This window comes from Dipodomys ordii, unplaced genomic scaffold (genome assembly GCF_000151885.1).
Source record: "Dipodomys ordii isolate 6190 unplaced genomic scaffold, Dord_2.0 Scaffold100, whole genome shotgun sequence".
Classification (NCBI taxonomy): Eukaryota; Metazoa; Chordata; class Mammalia; order Rodentia; family Heteromyidae; genus Dipodomys; species Dipodomys ordii.
This window is the reverse complement of record NW_012267316.1, coordinates 7,195,633-7,211,764: the sequence shown is the minus strand read 5'-3', so window position 1 is coordinate 7,211,764 and position 16,132 is coordinate 7,195,633. Positions and strand designations below refer to the sequence as shown.

General features: G+C 45.0%; 1 protein-coding gene across 1 annotated transcript; it reads left to right on the top strand.

Moving 5' to 3' along the window:
- The first annotated feature begins 4,119 nt into the window (after nucleotides 1–4,119).
- On the top strand, nucleotides 4,120–13,549 carry Slmo1 (slowmo homolog 1 (Drosophila)). Its single transcript, XM_013027164.1, has 4 exons — nucleotides 4,120–4,151; nucleotides 12,097–12,265; nucleotides 12,846–12,935; nucleotides 13,514–13,549. The coding sequence occupies exons 1-4, from the start codon at nucleotides 4,120–4,122 to the stop codon at nucleotides 13,547–13,549; spliced, it is 327 nt and encodes a 108-aa protein (XP_012882618.1).
- The last annotated feature ends 2,583 nt before the right edge of the window (nucleotides 13,550–16,132 follow it).

Here is a 16,132-nt window from a genome sequence, read left to right as displayed (position 1 = left end):
TAAGATTCATGGGGTCCCTGTCGAACTTTGGCCAAAGAGGTAACAGCGGACCCTTGAGAAGGGAGGCTTTTCCAGGCCTTAAGGGCAGCGTGTTGAATCTGAACAAGCAATCCTGGGGGAAATTTAGCCTGTTTTTCATTAGTATCAAGTGGCTTGTTGCCCATCAATTTTTCTATGGTCCAGGACTTAGAGTGACCACCAACAGATGTGTTACGGTATGCTATATCTTGGCATCTTTCACCATAGTCAGCCTTCCATAAAAGAAAATCGCCTCATGTTAAAGTAGCCTTGGTTAGCATGGCCCAGTCATTTACTGTAAGCCAGTCCTCGCTCAATGATTCAAAAAGAGAAATGGTATAAGGGGCAGTAGGGCCGTATAAGGAAACAACATTTTTTAATTCTTTAATATGTCTAAATTTAAGGCGATGGTATTTTTGAGCTCTAATAACCAGATGCTCTCCTCCTTCCTTCTCCCCATTTGAGTCATCAGACTTGGGCCCTCCCTCCGGCTCTTCCTCCCTGTCCTCTGCCTCAATCTCTTGATCATCAGATTCTCCTTCTAGTTTTTCCGAAGTGGCTCTAATTTGAGACTGAGTGACTGGAAAAGCATGAAGGATTTTTCCTTTTTTGTCATTAATTTTTGTAAGTTTGGGTTCCTAATTTCTAGATCCAATTTAAATAGTTGTTTTAATAGTTGGGCCTTTTCCTTCTTGACTTGAAGTAGGGACCTTAAGGTCTGGGCTTCCTGGGAAAGCTTAACTGTGGCTTGTCTGGTGACCGCCTCAAGGTCTGTTGAAGAGACCAAGGCTGGGGCACAGAAGGGAGGGGCTATTTTATAGGGAGGAGGTCATGTGCCCAAGGGGTTTAGAGGAGGCTAATCTGAGGCGTGGTATTTAGCAGCCTCCTCTTCCAAAGTGGCCTCATCCTCCGGGGGAAGGACATCATTATTGGGCCTTTGGGATCTGAGGTTAGAAAGAACTGGGTATATAGATTTTGGTTTTTGTAATTGTGAGTCGCTGTTAGCGTCAGGCATTGGTATGGAAACCGAGGGACAATGAGACTCGACTGAGGGGGGACGGGAGTTTTAAAAATTCTTCACCTTCCTTAACCACTCTAGACACATCTTTGTGTTGGTGGAGAACTTGGAGGATCTCATTTATGAGGTTCCAATACGAAAAAGCCTGAACAGGAATCTTTTCGGGGCCAAAAGTTTCATAAAAATCCTTAAGACAGTCTCCAACACGACCCCACCTTCTTTCGTCTATAGTGCCCTCCTGAGGAAACCAAGGGCAAATATCCTCCAGGAGCATAAAAAAATTGAGTTAAATCTTTTTTCTTAACCCGTGTTCCTCGTGCCTTGAGTGAGGCCTTTAGGCCTTGAACAAAAAGTTCATGCTTACTAAGTGTTTGTCCCATAATTGCGTTGCCTCTCTTACCTTATGGGTCTGTATCGCAGTTGGGCGTTTCTGCGGTGATCACGATGCGGATCTTCACTCACCGGCTAGGTGGTGATCCAAGAAGAAGAGAGCTCAATCGGCGACGTTCAGGATCCGTGCTTAGAGCCCCATGTTGGGCGCCACCTGCCCTGGCCCGCGGGGTAGGTCAACAAGAGCTCGAAGAGGAACTGACCTGAATGAGAGACAAACCACACACGAGAAAGGAGACCAGGACAGAGTTCTGATCAAGGTCTGTTTATTGAACTTACAAGCAGGCTTATATACTATAAATGAATGAGGAAGTGGTTGCAACATATTGGTAACACAGTTTTTTGCAAAAAAAAAAAAGGAATGCAGGTGGGTGGGGTAAGTAAAAGATCAGTATCTATCTTTACGATCAATCTAAGCCACCGGGAGGTCTGTTACAAAATTCCTTAATCGATATGTTATGAGCTGTCAATTGGCTTTGTGGTTAAGCAATAACTCTAGCAAAGGATAGCTTTAGGAAAAGTTTTACTGTGGTCTCCGGCATACCTGAATGATCACAAACAAGGCCATACTAAAGCTACCAGCACAACTATGTTTATTGCAGCATTATTTACCATAGCTAAGATACGGTAACCAACCCAGATGCCCCTCAGTAGATGAATGGATCAAGAAAATGTGGCATATATACACAATGGAATTCTATGCCTCCATCAGAAAGAATGACATTGCCCCATTTGTTAGGAAATGGAAAGACTTGGAAAAAAATTATATTAAGTGAAGTAAGCCAGGCCCAAAGAAACATAGGTCCCATGGTTTCCCTTATTTGCAATAATTAGTATATGTCTGAGACAAGCAGAAATGGTCAGATAAGTTGATGTTAGGTGAAATGAACCCCAAGATAAGGACTCAAATATTTCTTTCTTTCTATTGTTTCTAACATATTTATAAGATGATTTCTTTGTTGCTTTGTATGTCCCTCCCCACAATATAACCTCTGTTTTCACTGTATTTGATGTGGTATAAAATGTGGAGGGGAAGGGAAAAAACAAATTGTTTAAATAGGGATACAGGTGGGCCCATTGCAACAATGAGATGTACAAGACGTTTTGTCGAAAAACGAACTTTACAAGGGGGAGGGGGGGCTGAGAGAGCAGGGATGGTAAGGGGAAAAAAAGGAGGAGGCAACAATGCTTGATAAAAAATGTACTCATTACCTTGCTCATGTAATTGAAACCCCTGTGTATGGTATTTTCACAACAAAAAAACTTACTAATGAAACAACAACCAAAAAACCAGCAGTCCTATCTCCCAGGGTTGGGAGAGGTTGGAACCCAATATTCCAGGAAGTGCCAGACTTCAGTTTGCAGAACTGCCACCTGTCCTGAAGATATAAATTTATTTCTCCTTTAGCTAAAATCAATTAGTAAACAATCAGCCATTCTAATCACTAGGTGAATTGAGGATATACTCTGGGATTAATGCTGTTGTCCAGTTCTCTTCCTGGAGGATGATTTATTGTTGTTTAATAATTTTCTTATTAGCATAAATTAATTGTACAAAGGTGCTCTATTTTGATCATTCCAACATGCATACAGTGTACTTTAATCAAATTTACCTCATTCTCTCCTTTATCTTCCACTTTAGCAATTTTTGACAAATTCATTCTCATAGACAAAATTACTGATAATTCATGGTAAATACACATCTAAAGATAAAGTGATTTTTTTTCCCTAGGGAGGGAGAATCTCCTCTCCCTCTGGGCCTGGGAACTGTCGCTGAGCTCTTCAAGAGCTCAAGGCTAGTATAATACCACTTAAACCACAGCACCACTTCCGGTTTTCTGGTGGTTAATTGGAGATAAGAAGAGTCTCACAGACTTCCCTGCCCGGGCTGGCTTTGAACCGTGATCCTCTGACCTCAGATTCCTGAGTAGCTAGGATTCCAGGCGTGAGCCACTGGCGCCCAGCTCCTCTTCCCTTTTCTTAGAGGATTTACTTTAGACAACTTGTAATCGCAAATTGTGGGTTTTGTTATGCTATTTTCATAAGACATATGTTTCTTTAATATCAGAAACATGTATTATCTAATGCCATTGTAAATAATACTTCAATATATATTTTAAATACTAAAACGAATCGTATTATGTAAACAACGATTTATCAAAATTAAAAATAGAATATATAATATTGTCCCCTCCCTCTGCATTCATTGTTTAGCGTAGAACGTGTATGTAACGGACAGCATCTTCCTAGCATCTCATAAAAGGGAGAGATTTCTTTCTTTCCTTACAGTCCCCTCAGCGGATTGTGTACGATCCCATCACATTTGGGTTTCTTGTTTATGCAACACTCAGACTTCTTTCTCCTTCACTCTGGTGGAGAGGTTTTATTTGGGGGTGGAGGAGGGAAGTTTTCCACCATACTCCTCCAACAGTAGAAACACGGGTGTTAGGAAAGGGGTTGGGGAGAATTTGCAGCCTTTGCAGCAGGCGCGGCCAGGTCCGCGCGCGCCACTGCAGCAGCTCAGGTCAGCTGGGTACCACCAGCGGCCTGGAGCATCCGCATCCCGGAGAGGAGGCGGTGTCGCGCAAGCCACGCCCCCGGCTCTCGCCCCGCCCCTCCCAGAGCGCAGCAGCTGGGAGAGCAGCCGGCGTCCGGGACGCCTAATCCGCGCGCTGCCTTGGGTGACTGAGGAGATGAAGATCTGGAGCTCGGAGCACGTGTTCGGGTGAGACTGGCTGCAGGCTGCGGGTTGCGGTGGGATTTGCACCTACGCCACCGGGAAAGGCCGTCTGAAGACTGCGGCCTCCGCATCCTGGAGACAGACTGGCGCTACCCATTCGAGGGCTGTTGCTAAGCGGAGCCCCGCGGAGCATGCCCGCTGCTGGGTCGGGCGCGGCCGCGAGGCTGCGGGGCTGGGGGCTGGCGGGGCGGTCCGGCGGGCGGGGCGGCAGCGGCGGCTTCTCCGTGCGCGCAGGACTCGCCTGGGTCCCACGCAGGCCTGATCCGCGCTGCTGCGCACGCTCCGCGGTGAGGCGAGGGGGTCCCAGGCCCGGGAGAGGCCTTGCAGAAGCAGTTACCCTTTTTGATGAGATTATGCTGTGCAGGAGCCTTAAACAAGCATGAAGTATGATTCCTGGAGGTCCCCAGAGGGCCTGAGCTGGAAGAAAGAGAGATGGGAAGACGACATTTGGGAGCCCTTGTCACTGAGCTCATTTGCAGGCCTGGACGCTTCCAAAACCCAGAGAACAGCTTAAACATGCCTTTCTGACCTAAGTGGTATCTTCCAAAGAATCACTGATCTGAAATCATTCTTTAAGAATGGGGGGTGTGGGGGGGGAGGCTGGGAAGGTGGCTCAGTGGTAGAGCGCTTGCCTTGCATGCATGAGACCCTGGGTTCGATTCCTCAGCACTATGTAAGCAGAAAAAGCTGGAAGTGGTGCTATGGCTCAAGTGGTTGAGTGCTAGCCTTGAGCTCAAGAGTTGAGGGTCAGCGCCCAGGTCGAGTTCAGGGCCCCACGACTGACAAAAAAGAAAGTGTGTGTGTGTGTGTGTATACACCTGTGCATGTGCGCCTGTCCTGGGGCTTGAACTCGGACTAGATGCACTTCTTGAGCTTATTTGCACAAGGTAGGGCTCTGCTACTTGAGACACAACCACACTTCAGGCCTTTTGGTGATTAAGTGGAGTTAAGAGTGTTGCAGACTTTCCTGCCCAAACTGGCTTAGTTAGAATCAAAATCCTCAGATCTCATCTTCCTGAGTAGCTAGGATTACAGGTGTGAGCCACCAGCGCATGACTTACTCCTTAATATCTTTGAAATGTAAAAGAACAAAGAATTTTAAATTCCTTGATTGTACTCCTTGGGGCGGGATGGGGGTGGGGAGGTGAGGGGGAATTCTGCATGTCATGCAGATCATAATCTTTTGACTTTTTAAAATGGAACATCATAATAAAAACTAACCAGCTGGTTTCAGAATCTCCCAGAGTGTTTTGTGGAATCTTGATTAGATCTATGTTTGTCTGTCTGTCTGTCTATCTATCTATCTATTATAGTTGGTAGCTTTCCTAGGATGTTCTCTTAGGAATAATACATAGCTCATTCCTTCTGGGTGCAGAGAACTGTTTTGTTTGTTTGTTTTCACCAGTCCTGGGGCTTGAACTCAAGGCCTGGGCACTGTCCCTGAGCTTCTTTTACTCAAGGCTAGCACTCTACCACTTGAGCCACAGTGCCACTTCTGCCTTTTTCTGTTTAAGTGGTACTGAGGAATGGAACCCAGAGCTTAATGCATGCTAAGCAAGCACTCTACCACATTCCCAGCCTGGGGAGAAGTTTTTTTTTTTGTTGTTGTTAGTCATGGGGTTTGAACTCTGGGCCTGGGTGCTGTCCCTGAGCTCTTCAGCTCAAGGCAAGCACTCTACCACTTGAGCCACAGCTCCACCTAGGACTGCGCCACTTAGGTTTTCTGGTGGTTTATTGGAGATAAATTTCATAGACTTTCCTGCCCAAGTTGGCTTTGAACCGTGATCCTCAGATTTCAGCCTTCTGAATAGCTAGGATTACAGGCATGAACCACTGGGGCAAAGAAGTTTTAAAGTCAGTGAATTTAGGGATACAGAGTCCCGGGGCACAGTTTTCTCCAGGACCAGTTGAGAACTGCATTAGCAGTGAAGTGTTGGCTGATGATAATCAGCTGTGAAGTCACTTCTGCTACTTCAGTTTTTTTTTGTGTGTTTTGTTTTGTTTTGAAGTACAGGGTTTTGAAGTCAGAGAGTTGCTCAAGTCATATACCCAGCCTTTTTTTTTTTTTTGCTTTAGTTGCTTTTCATATGGCTTCTGGCACTTTAGAGCAGGGCTGGCTTCAGATAGAAGTCCTCCAACTGACAACCTCCCTTGTAGCTATTATCACAGGTTTGATGCATCTTGCCCAGATGTATTGGTTGTGATGGCATCTGTCCTCTAACCTCAGTCTTTCTCATCTCTGTTTCTCTAGTGGCTGGGATTGCAAGTGTGAGCCATTGTACCCAGCCAGCTGTTAATACTTGTGGTAATTTTTGCAGCTACAATCCACTTATTATTTAAGCTTTATTGAAGAATAAGTTATATGCCACTCAACTATCTATAATGTAAGTGATCTGTTTAAAAGTGTACAATTGTGGATATATTTACAGAAAATTTTAGTTTCTAGTAGATTGTGAACGTCAGCATAGTTTGAACATTCCTATCATGCCTTCTACCCCAACCTCATTCTGCTTTCCCTTTCTGTTGATTTGCCTTTTCTAGATATTCATATAAATATAATCATACAATATGTGGCGTTTTGTGTCTGGCTTATTTTGTTTAGCATCATTATTTTTGGGAGGGGTGGTTACCCGTGTTTTAGCATGTGTTGGTACTTGGTTCCTTAAATCATTTGCTTTCGGCCCCGACACCCTGCAGTGCCTGACACATAGTAAATGCTCAGAAAGGGGCAAAGATAGGTCACATGGAGACCAAATGCCCTTCCAAAAGAAGCATGCTGGAAGGTCATGGCCACTCAAGGAAGTAGGGCTATGGGAGGAGATGGGCCTAGTGCCAGCTCATCTGGCCAAGAGCAAGAAAGAGATGAATTAATATCACAGGGAGGAGTGGAAGTGCCACTCCCCCACTTAACATTCTGTGCCTTTTCTCTACCCAAAGGCAGCTAAGATGACGAATTTGATGGGCATCTTTCCAAAGGTTCAGGTGCTAGAGGTGCACAGGACTCCATTTATGGACACCTGTGTGTCCACATATAACATGTAATTTGGTTTGCTTTTCTGAAATAGAAATCAGTGACATCATCTTGCCTCTTCTTAGTAGTATGCTTTTGAGCTCTGTCCATAGATAGATACCTAAAGGTACAGGTATTGATGGATTAAACCAGCTGGGTAATACTCCTTTGTGTGAATGGAGACAGTATGTCCTTTTTCTTACAAGCATATTGTAGTAGTTAGCCCTGTATATATTTCTGCTTCATGTAAGGGCTGTGATGATTATTCTTGATTGTCAACTTGATTGAATTGAGAGATAGGAGATTAGTAAAGCTACCTCTGGATGCTCTGAGGGCATTTCCAGATATTAGATCCCCAAGGCTCTTGCCTAACCAATGGCTTGACCCATTCATGGATTCAGAATTTAAAAAGACCATTGATAGGGGGTGGAATTTGGGAAGGTAGAGCCTGGTTGGAAGTAGTGGACAGTAAGGGTGTATTTTTGATGGGTATATGTTATCTCTGGCTAACTAACACAAGAAGCCAATTAGACCAGCAGATATTAAGTTGCTCAGCTCTTGGAAAATATTGAGGACCCAAAGAGTTTTTGTCTGTGTTGATTATATCTATCATATTAGAGTCAGATGTGATTACAGCCCAGCACTTGGGAGGCCGAGGTAGAGGACTATGAGTTTAAGGCCAGCATAGGCTACTTAAGGAGATCCTGTTTCACATATATAAGTAGATAAATAATATTAGAAGTTACAGTTAAAAATTAAAATATTTTCTTTTGTAGTACTATGTATGAACTCAAAGCCTCACACTTGTTAGGTAGGTCCTTTACCACTTGAGCCATATCCAAAAATATTTATTGTATCATTACAATGAATAATAAGCCCTCATATTTTAAAATAAAATCGGTTTTCCAAAATTAGAAACTATCCCGTGTGTGTGTGTGTGTGTGTGTGTGCACGTGCGTGTACACGTGCGTGCGCGTTCATATTGGTACTGTGACTTGAAACCAGGGCCTATGCACTGTCCCTTAGCTTTTTTGCTGAAGACTGGCGCTCTACCACTTGAGCCACAGCCCTACGTTTAACTTTTTGGTGGTTAATTGAAGATGTACAGGAGTCTCATGGACTTTTCTACCCAGGCAGCTTTGAACTGTGATCTCAGATCTCAGCCTCCTGAATAGCTAGGATTACAGGGTTGAGCCACAGCACCCAGTTGAAGATTGGCCCTTTGAAAATAATGTCTGTTGTGTCTGTGGTCTATAGAAGGAGATTCTACTCTCTGCCTGGACAGCCCCTGTTTGGCTGTATGTTGTCTGGTTAAACCTAGCCTCATGCTGGTATGTAATTGATTTTGTTTTTTTGGGGTCTGGTCATGGGGCCTGAACTCTGGGCCTGGGTGCTGTCCCTCAGCTCTTCAGCTCAAGGCTAGCGCTCTACCACTTGAGCCACAGCGCCACTTCTGGCTTTTTTTTTTTGCTTATGTGGTGCTGAGGAATCGAACCTAGGGCCTCAGGCATGCAAGGCAAGTGCTCTACCACTGAGCCACCTTCCCAGCCCGCAGGTATGTAATTGGAAAGGTAGAAATATTTTACTGTCATAAGTATTATTATTGTGTAAAAAACAAACAAAAACAAACAAACAAACACCGATAGCTTCTTAAAAATGAATTGCAATGTAAAACGAAGAGAAAAACTAGCTCTGCATTCAAACCTATTGGCTTTGGTGAGTGCTCTCTAGGGATGAGTAGTGGCATCTTGTACTGCCTGTTTGGAGCTCCATGTTTACTCTGTTTGCTGTATGGGGTAGTTGTCATAATTGTGCAATGAGTACAAGTTTTCTAAAATTCCAGTTTTCACTTGAAAGCTCAGATTTGATCTTTAGCAACAAATACTACCAGTTGTTTACTTCGAATCGACAGGCTCATGTCATGAATTGTCCAGCAAATGTCTGCTATATCCCCAAGTTAGAACAGCAGTTAGTGTGCTGGTCTTCCAAGTATCAGGTGCCAGCTGGTGGAGACAGCAGTGAGTTGGACCAGCAACCTGAGCAGTGGTCCATTGCCCACAGATAGCCAGGGAACTTTGTTCTGCTGATGAAGTGTTTTTGGCGCACTTCCTGTCCTGGCAGAGAATAGCAAAGACAAAAGTACTCAGAGGTCAAGTGGTACTAAATTAATCATCTTATCATTTCATCACAGTCCTAAGAGAGTCCACCACACTCCACACTCTCCTTGTGTAAGACACTCTGCATTGGTGAGGAATAGTGACCAGGCTGAGGTTTGGAATCTGGCCTTCGCTGCTGGGGAGGTTCCAGAACTTTCTCTCCATTACTTTGCTGCATCAATGTAAATATGGATACTGGAGAAGGGCCAGTAATGTCTTGATGGCACTGTGATAGTTACCATCTAAAAGAATCCATTGTCCCCTGCGGCTCATTCTCTAAGGGCCACTAGAGGTAGGATATAGTTGAACCTTTTAGCTGTGGCTGCCTACTTTAACAAAACAAAACTTTTTTGTGCTATTACTGGGGTTTGAACTTGGGCACTATCCCTTAGCTTTTTCACTCAAGGCTAGAGCTCTACTACTTGAGCCACAGCTTCACTTCTAGCTTTTTGGTGGTTAATTGTAGATAAGAGTCTCACGGACTTTCCTGCCTGGGTTGGCTTCAAACCTTGATTTCTCAGGTCTCAGCCTCCTGAGTAGCTAGGATTAAAGGAGTGAGCTGCCAGGTGCTTCAAAACAAAACTTTCTATAATGAAAATCTTAGAGAGCTGATGGGCTGGGAAGGTGGCTCAGTGGTAGAGCGCTTGCCTTGCATGCCTGAGGCCTTGGGTTCGATTCCTCAGCACCACATAAAGCAAAAAAAAAGCCAGAAGTGGCACTGTGGCTCAAGTGGTAGAGCACTAGCCTTGAGCTGAAGAGCTGAGGGACAGTGCCCAGGCCCAGAGTTCAAGCTCCACAACCGGACCCCCCCCCAAAAAAAAAATGGAGAGCTGAGAGTTTAGGATGTCTTTAGTTGGTTTCCCCTGGGTCCTTTTTCCTGGGTGAGTTCAGGCGAATTTTAGACAGCACAGAATTTCCTCCTACAGAGTACTGGCACTCTGGCTGTGGTCAATGAGGGCCTTTTCTTGTTCCTTTCCACCCCTTAGCATACAAGTGGAGTTCACCCTGCACCTTCCTTGGATTGTGCCATGAAGAACTTTAACATGGGTGGACAAAGACACAGGTGTATATTGGAGCCTTCCCAGGCCCCCTTCCTTTGCGGGACAGGATTCAGACGTTACTGTTTTCTCAGTGTGCAGTGGGACTTTTGAGAATAATCTCCAATAATTTCTAGTCTGCCTAAATTTGGCAGTGACAATGTAGAACTCAGGGCTTGGGTACTATCTCTGAGCACTCTCTACCATCTGAACCACAGCTCCACATTGGCTTTTTTCTGGTTCCTTGGAGATTAAGAGCCTCTCAAACTCCCTGTCTGGAAAAGCTTTGAACCATGATCCTTGGATCTCAGTTTCCTGAGTAACTAGTATTAACAATTGTGAGCCATGGGTGCCTGGTAGATGTGTCTATGTAGGAGCTCAGTGGCTTCTGGAGCAGAGCATCCTGAGGGAGAAAAGGCTGTTTGTTGAAAGCAATGGGCAACTGTATGACTGGCATGGACAGGAGATGAACTAGGAGAAAAGGTGTTCACCCACTTAGCCCAGGGTTAAGGGCTAGAAATTGTGTCCTGCAGGGTTACTGGGGAAGAATTCCTGGACCCTCAGGGACTCTCACAGGATCTGGGGATGTAGGGCTGGAAGTCTAGAAGGGTCATTGATTGTGGTGAGCTGGTGACACCTATACCATCTCTGTTGCTGCAGTCTGATTGTCCTAGACAGGTGGGTCCTGAAGAAATCAAGATGTTTGTATGGATGAAAGAAGCGTGGTTGATGGAATTATGATTAGTGGTTGTCTTTGGAGAGTGGAGATACTTTAAATTTCGAACTGCTTCTATCATGCACCAGTTAGAAGACTGAACAAAGCATAGGGGCTCTTCAACTTTCAATAGAGTCACATCCTGATAAACCCCAAGCAGGTGGAGAATGTGATCAGTGAAAATGCATCAGTGTATGTAACCATACAGACCGCTACAGCTGGCCTGGCACAGCTGGCCTGGCACACCTTAGATGAGCTCAGAAGTAGCATTAGTCTGCATTTGTGTAAACCCTTGAACACAAGCTCCGTTCCTTTTTTTTGCAGGTACTGGGGCTCCAACTCCAGTCCTTGCATTCCTACTAGCTCTAGCCACAACCCCACTTCTGGCTTTTTGCTAGTTAATTGGAGACAAGAGTCCTTGAGATGAGCTCTCAGCCTCTTGAGCAGCTAGGATTATAGGCACAGGGCTACCAGTGCCTGGTTGCAAAGCCCATTTTATAATAGCTATCTGATTCCATAAACATGGCCTATCTTGGTTATTTACTGAATCCTGTACTGAACGTGAAAAGCAGGATGACTGTAGATTATGCATTTGCACCACCATAAAGTAGAAAGATCTTGAATCTTGGTAAGTGGAGGATGGTGTGCAGCTGATTCTCCATCGGACTGAGTAGCTGGGAGAAGCCATCTTCTTGTGTACGTGGCATCAGGTGGTCAAGTAGGACAGCCAGCAGGAAGTCAGGGTCCAGCCAGTGCTCCCAGCAGGAGGCCTGGCAGAGGCTTGGCACATGCAGGCATGTTGGTTTCCCATGAGGCACAGGGCCCTGCACCAGAGATGAGGACCAAGGCCCTCCTGCCAAGAAGCCCCCACCGAATGGTTCTGTGTCCTGTGGACAGGGGAGGTGCGGGAAGGACAAAGGGCCAGGGAGGCAGGTGGGATGGGGTCACCTCTATTAGATGGAATCTTCCTGTCCTCAAAGCATCTGATTGTGGATGTTATTCCTCTCACCAGCCACCCATGGGACACGGTCATCAAGGCAGCCATGCGGAAGTACCCGAACCCCATGAACCCTTGTGTGGTGGGTGTGGACGTGCTGGAGCGCGGTGTGGATGGAAGCGGGCGCCTGCACAGCTTGCGCCTGCTCAGCACTGAGTGGGGGTTGCCCATGCTCGCACGAGCGGTGAGCACCCCATACCTTACCCTCCCTTCTCCTCGTGCCCCCTTCTCTGCAGCCCTCCCCTGTATCCAGTGCTCCCCCTGCCCCCTGCCTCCCCGTGTCTATCCCCCCCTGCATCCCTCGTACCCTTTACTCCCTTCTCAATGTTTCTCCCGGTGAGGCCTATCTGCTCTCATCTGACCACTCTGGCCTGCCCTTCCTTGTTCTTGGAGCTTGCTCACAGGTCCTGAATCAGGGCCTGGACAGGATGTAGTCTGACTCATCCCTCCCATGGGGTGCTCCTGGCCACACCTCAGGAGCCTCACCTTTCACCCTGTTTGATTTTGATCTTTTTTTTTTTTCCTGTATCTGTCACCCAAGGGAGTGGGGTATGCTGGGTAGATTTTTTTCTCTTCTGTCCATTTCTTCACCCCATCTTCACAGCACTTGTTGACTAAGTGAATTCATTAGTAAGTAGAATTTTTTTTATCTCCTCATCAGCCAAAATTTATTATTTTTATTTTTTTATTGTGAAAATATTGTACAGAGGGGAGTAAGTAGAATTTATAACATGCTACTACGCAAGTTTTGTTTTGTGTTTTAGATTTTGGGAACCAGTAGGACTTCGACATACGTCGAAGAGCGCTCTGTTGTGGACCCTGCAGAAAAGAAAATGGAGCTTTGTTCCACCAATGTAAGCAATGGCCTAAGCTGGAAAAGGTGCTGACACATGAATAATGGCTTCATTGAGTTTATCTTCAGCCTGCCTCTGGTTTTAACTGATGGATTATTTTTATTAGGAAAAGTGAATTTATTTAGTGGTATTTTGTGTTTTTCTCCAAGTATAATAAGTGGAGACAATTCAGATGAATAACTAAGTTGTGCTGTCCTATTGTGTAGCTGGTGACCATTGATAATGATACCCTATTGTGTATTGAAAGAACTAGAAGAGACAGGCCACCAGTGGCCCACACTGTAATCCTAGCTACTCAGGAGGCTGAGATCTAAGGATCGTGGCACAAAGCCAACCTGGACAAGAGTCTGTGAGACTCTTAGCTCCAGTTAACCAGCAGAAAGGTGGAAGTGGAGGTGTGACTCAAGTGGTAAAGCTAAGAGGAAGTGCTCAGGCCCTGAATTCAAGCCTCAGTACTGGCAAAAATTACAAAAAAAGGTTTTGAATGTTTTCCCCATAGACATAAGTTTGAGAACCCTTTATCCTTATTTGAACATCGTTCAGTTATACATGTATTGAAACATTGCCATCTCTCATAGATAAGTACAGTTTTTATGTCAGTAGAAAAACAATGAAACAAAAATGCAAATAAGGATGAATTGTTACAAAGTGAATATACCGTGCAAGCAGTGGTGAGCAGCCTCTTGATGCATCTAACCACTGTCCCAACCATAAAGATGAATGTTGGTATTTATTTATTTATTTATTTGTTGGCAAGGGTCACACGAGGGCACCCAGGCTGGCCTATGTACCTCAGCTGGGACTACTGCCATGTTCTACCATACCCAGCCTATGATCATTTTTAAAGCCATTTGCCCCTCCTTTTTTCTTGCATATCTCTTAATTTAAATAAATATATATCATATGCATATATAAAGCATAGTGGTAAATGGTATATGTATATGTGATATATATGTGTGTACATATAATGTCTACATGAGCATGTATGTATATATGTATGTATGTGTATGTGTAATATGTATATATAGAGTTTAGTGGCAGACTGCTTGCTGAGCACTGGCTAGGTCCCTGGGTTTCATTCCCAGTACTTCCAAAAAGAAAGAAAGAAATGTGTTAGTTTAATGCAGATACAAAGAATATATGGTAAGAAGTGCCTAGACTAGAAAAATGGAGTTTATTTTTGTGCTATGGATAAAACCTAGGGTCTTGCATGTGCTAGGCAAGCATTCCACCATGGAGCTAAACTTGCAGCCTCTTGGGACATGGTTTATTTCATGAAGTATTACTTACAAGCTGGATGTCCATGGTGTTTGCCTGTAATCCCTAGCTACTCAGGTGGCTGAGATCTGAGGATTGAAGTTCAAAGCCAGCCCAGGCAGGCAAATCCTTGAGATTGTCTCCAATTAACCAGTAAAAAGCCTGAAGTGGAGCTGTAATTCAAGTAATAGAGCACCAGCCTTGAGTAAAAATGGCTACGCAAGAGTGCAAGGCTCTGAGTTCAAACCCTAAGTATCAGCACACACACGTAAAAATATTACTTTCAGCAAACTTAGAAATGGGTCTCCAGGTGAAATTCTAACATGGTACCTGTACAAGGTAGCTTTCCTTCCTCACAGATCCCCTCTTCTGGCCGACCTGCCTTGTTCTGCACATCATGACATTGTTTATTGGTCCTACCAATAGTATCATGCACTCATCATGTGCAGACCTTGAGCTGCTATAGGGAATACAGGACTAAGAAAAGCTCCTGTTCTCTCTGGGTATCGTGTCATGGATAGACATCAAGCCAGCCTGTGCCAGTGGAGGCATGTAAACTGTCAGGCTGGGAGAGAACCACAGATAGAAACTAACAAGAAGACTGGGGTTTCCCATTCAGACTAGCAGGCCTCCACGCATTAGCACAACTAAGCCAGGGCAGGCAGAGTCTGGTGGCTGGAGCAGACAGGGGCAGTACTCAGGAGGGACAGGGTGGCAGGCACAGAAGATAGTGGAGATACCAGCAAAGTTCCCAATCTTCTCAGCATTTTCTGGGAGCCCATGTTTGAAACAAACAAGGGTGCTGCTCTGGTACTTGCAGTTTCTCCTCTGTCCCTTAAGAATATCCCCAGTACATTTGGACTTTTAGGAGGCTGTGGGGACCACTAGCTCAAAGCCTGTGACCTCTACTGTTCTTCTATTCCCATTGAAAGCTGGCAGCACTTTTACAGAAGAAAGCACAGTGTGTGCTTGGCTGCTGGACAACGAGGCTCCAGATTGCTCTCAGATAGGGCCGCTTTTCACCTAATGCTGGAACTCTACAACTTGAGCCACACCTCCATTTCCAGATTTTTGCTGTTTAACTGAGATTAGAGTCTCTTATTTGTCTGCCCAGGCTGCCTTCAAACCTGGATCCTCAGATCTCAGTCTCTTGAGTAGCTAGGATTACAGGCGTGAGCTAGCAGTGCCCAGCTGTGAAACTCTGTGGGTAACCCTGTGCACAGTAGGAAGAAAAGTTCCCTACTCACTACTTTCATCCGGATGGCAAGGATAGGCAGGTTGATGGTGAGAGATTGTTATAAAGCAGAAGTGCTTTTGCTACCACTGAAAGCTGATTTTGCTCTGGACTTTTTTTTTTTTTTTTTTGCTGGTCTTGGGGCTTGAACTCGGGGCCTGGGTACTGCCCCTGAGCTTCTTTGGCTCAAGACTAGCACTCTACTACGTAAGCCACAGCACCACTCCTGGCTTTTTCTGTGTATGTGGTACTGAGGAATCGAACCCAGGGCTTCATATATGCTAAGCAAGCACTCTACCACTGAGCCACCTTCCCATCCCTAGACTTTTTCTTTAAATTTTAATGATCTTGTGTTGGAATAGGTTCTCAGAGGATAAGGTACATCATATGAAACAGTGTGCAATTCTAGAGCTTCATTTTGAAGTACTTCCATACTTCAAATGGCCACATGTGGCCATTGACATTTAAATTAATTAGGATTAAATAAAATGTCAAAATCTTAGTTCTTAAGTTCCTGTATTGCAGACAGTGCAGACACAGGATCAAATTACCACAGAAGATTCCAGGCTCAGTCTTGTTCTGGAGCTCCAGGTTTCTTTTTGGTTTTGGCTTTGGTGTGTGTGTGTGTGTGTGTGTGTGTGTGTGTGTGTGTGTGTGTGTGTGTGAGCTCCAGGTTTCTTTTTGGTTTTGGCTTTGGTGTGTGTGT

Bases quoted from the DNA above. Each gene is read 5' to 3' on its own strand.
- Slmo1 (XM_013027164.1), top strand. From the start codon at position 4,120: ATGAAGATCTGGAGCTCGGAGCACGTGTTCGG. The intron at 12,266-12,845 runs GTGAGCACCCCA...TTTGTGTTTTAG, and splicing joins TGCCCATGCTCGCACGAGCG to ATTTTGGGAACCAGTAGGAC. The intron at 12,936-13,513 runs GTAAGCAATGGC...CATCTCTCATAG, and splicing joins TGGAGCTTTGTTCCACCAAT to ATAAGTACAGTTTTTATGTC.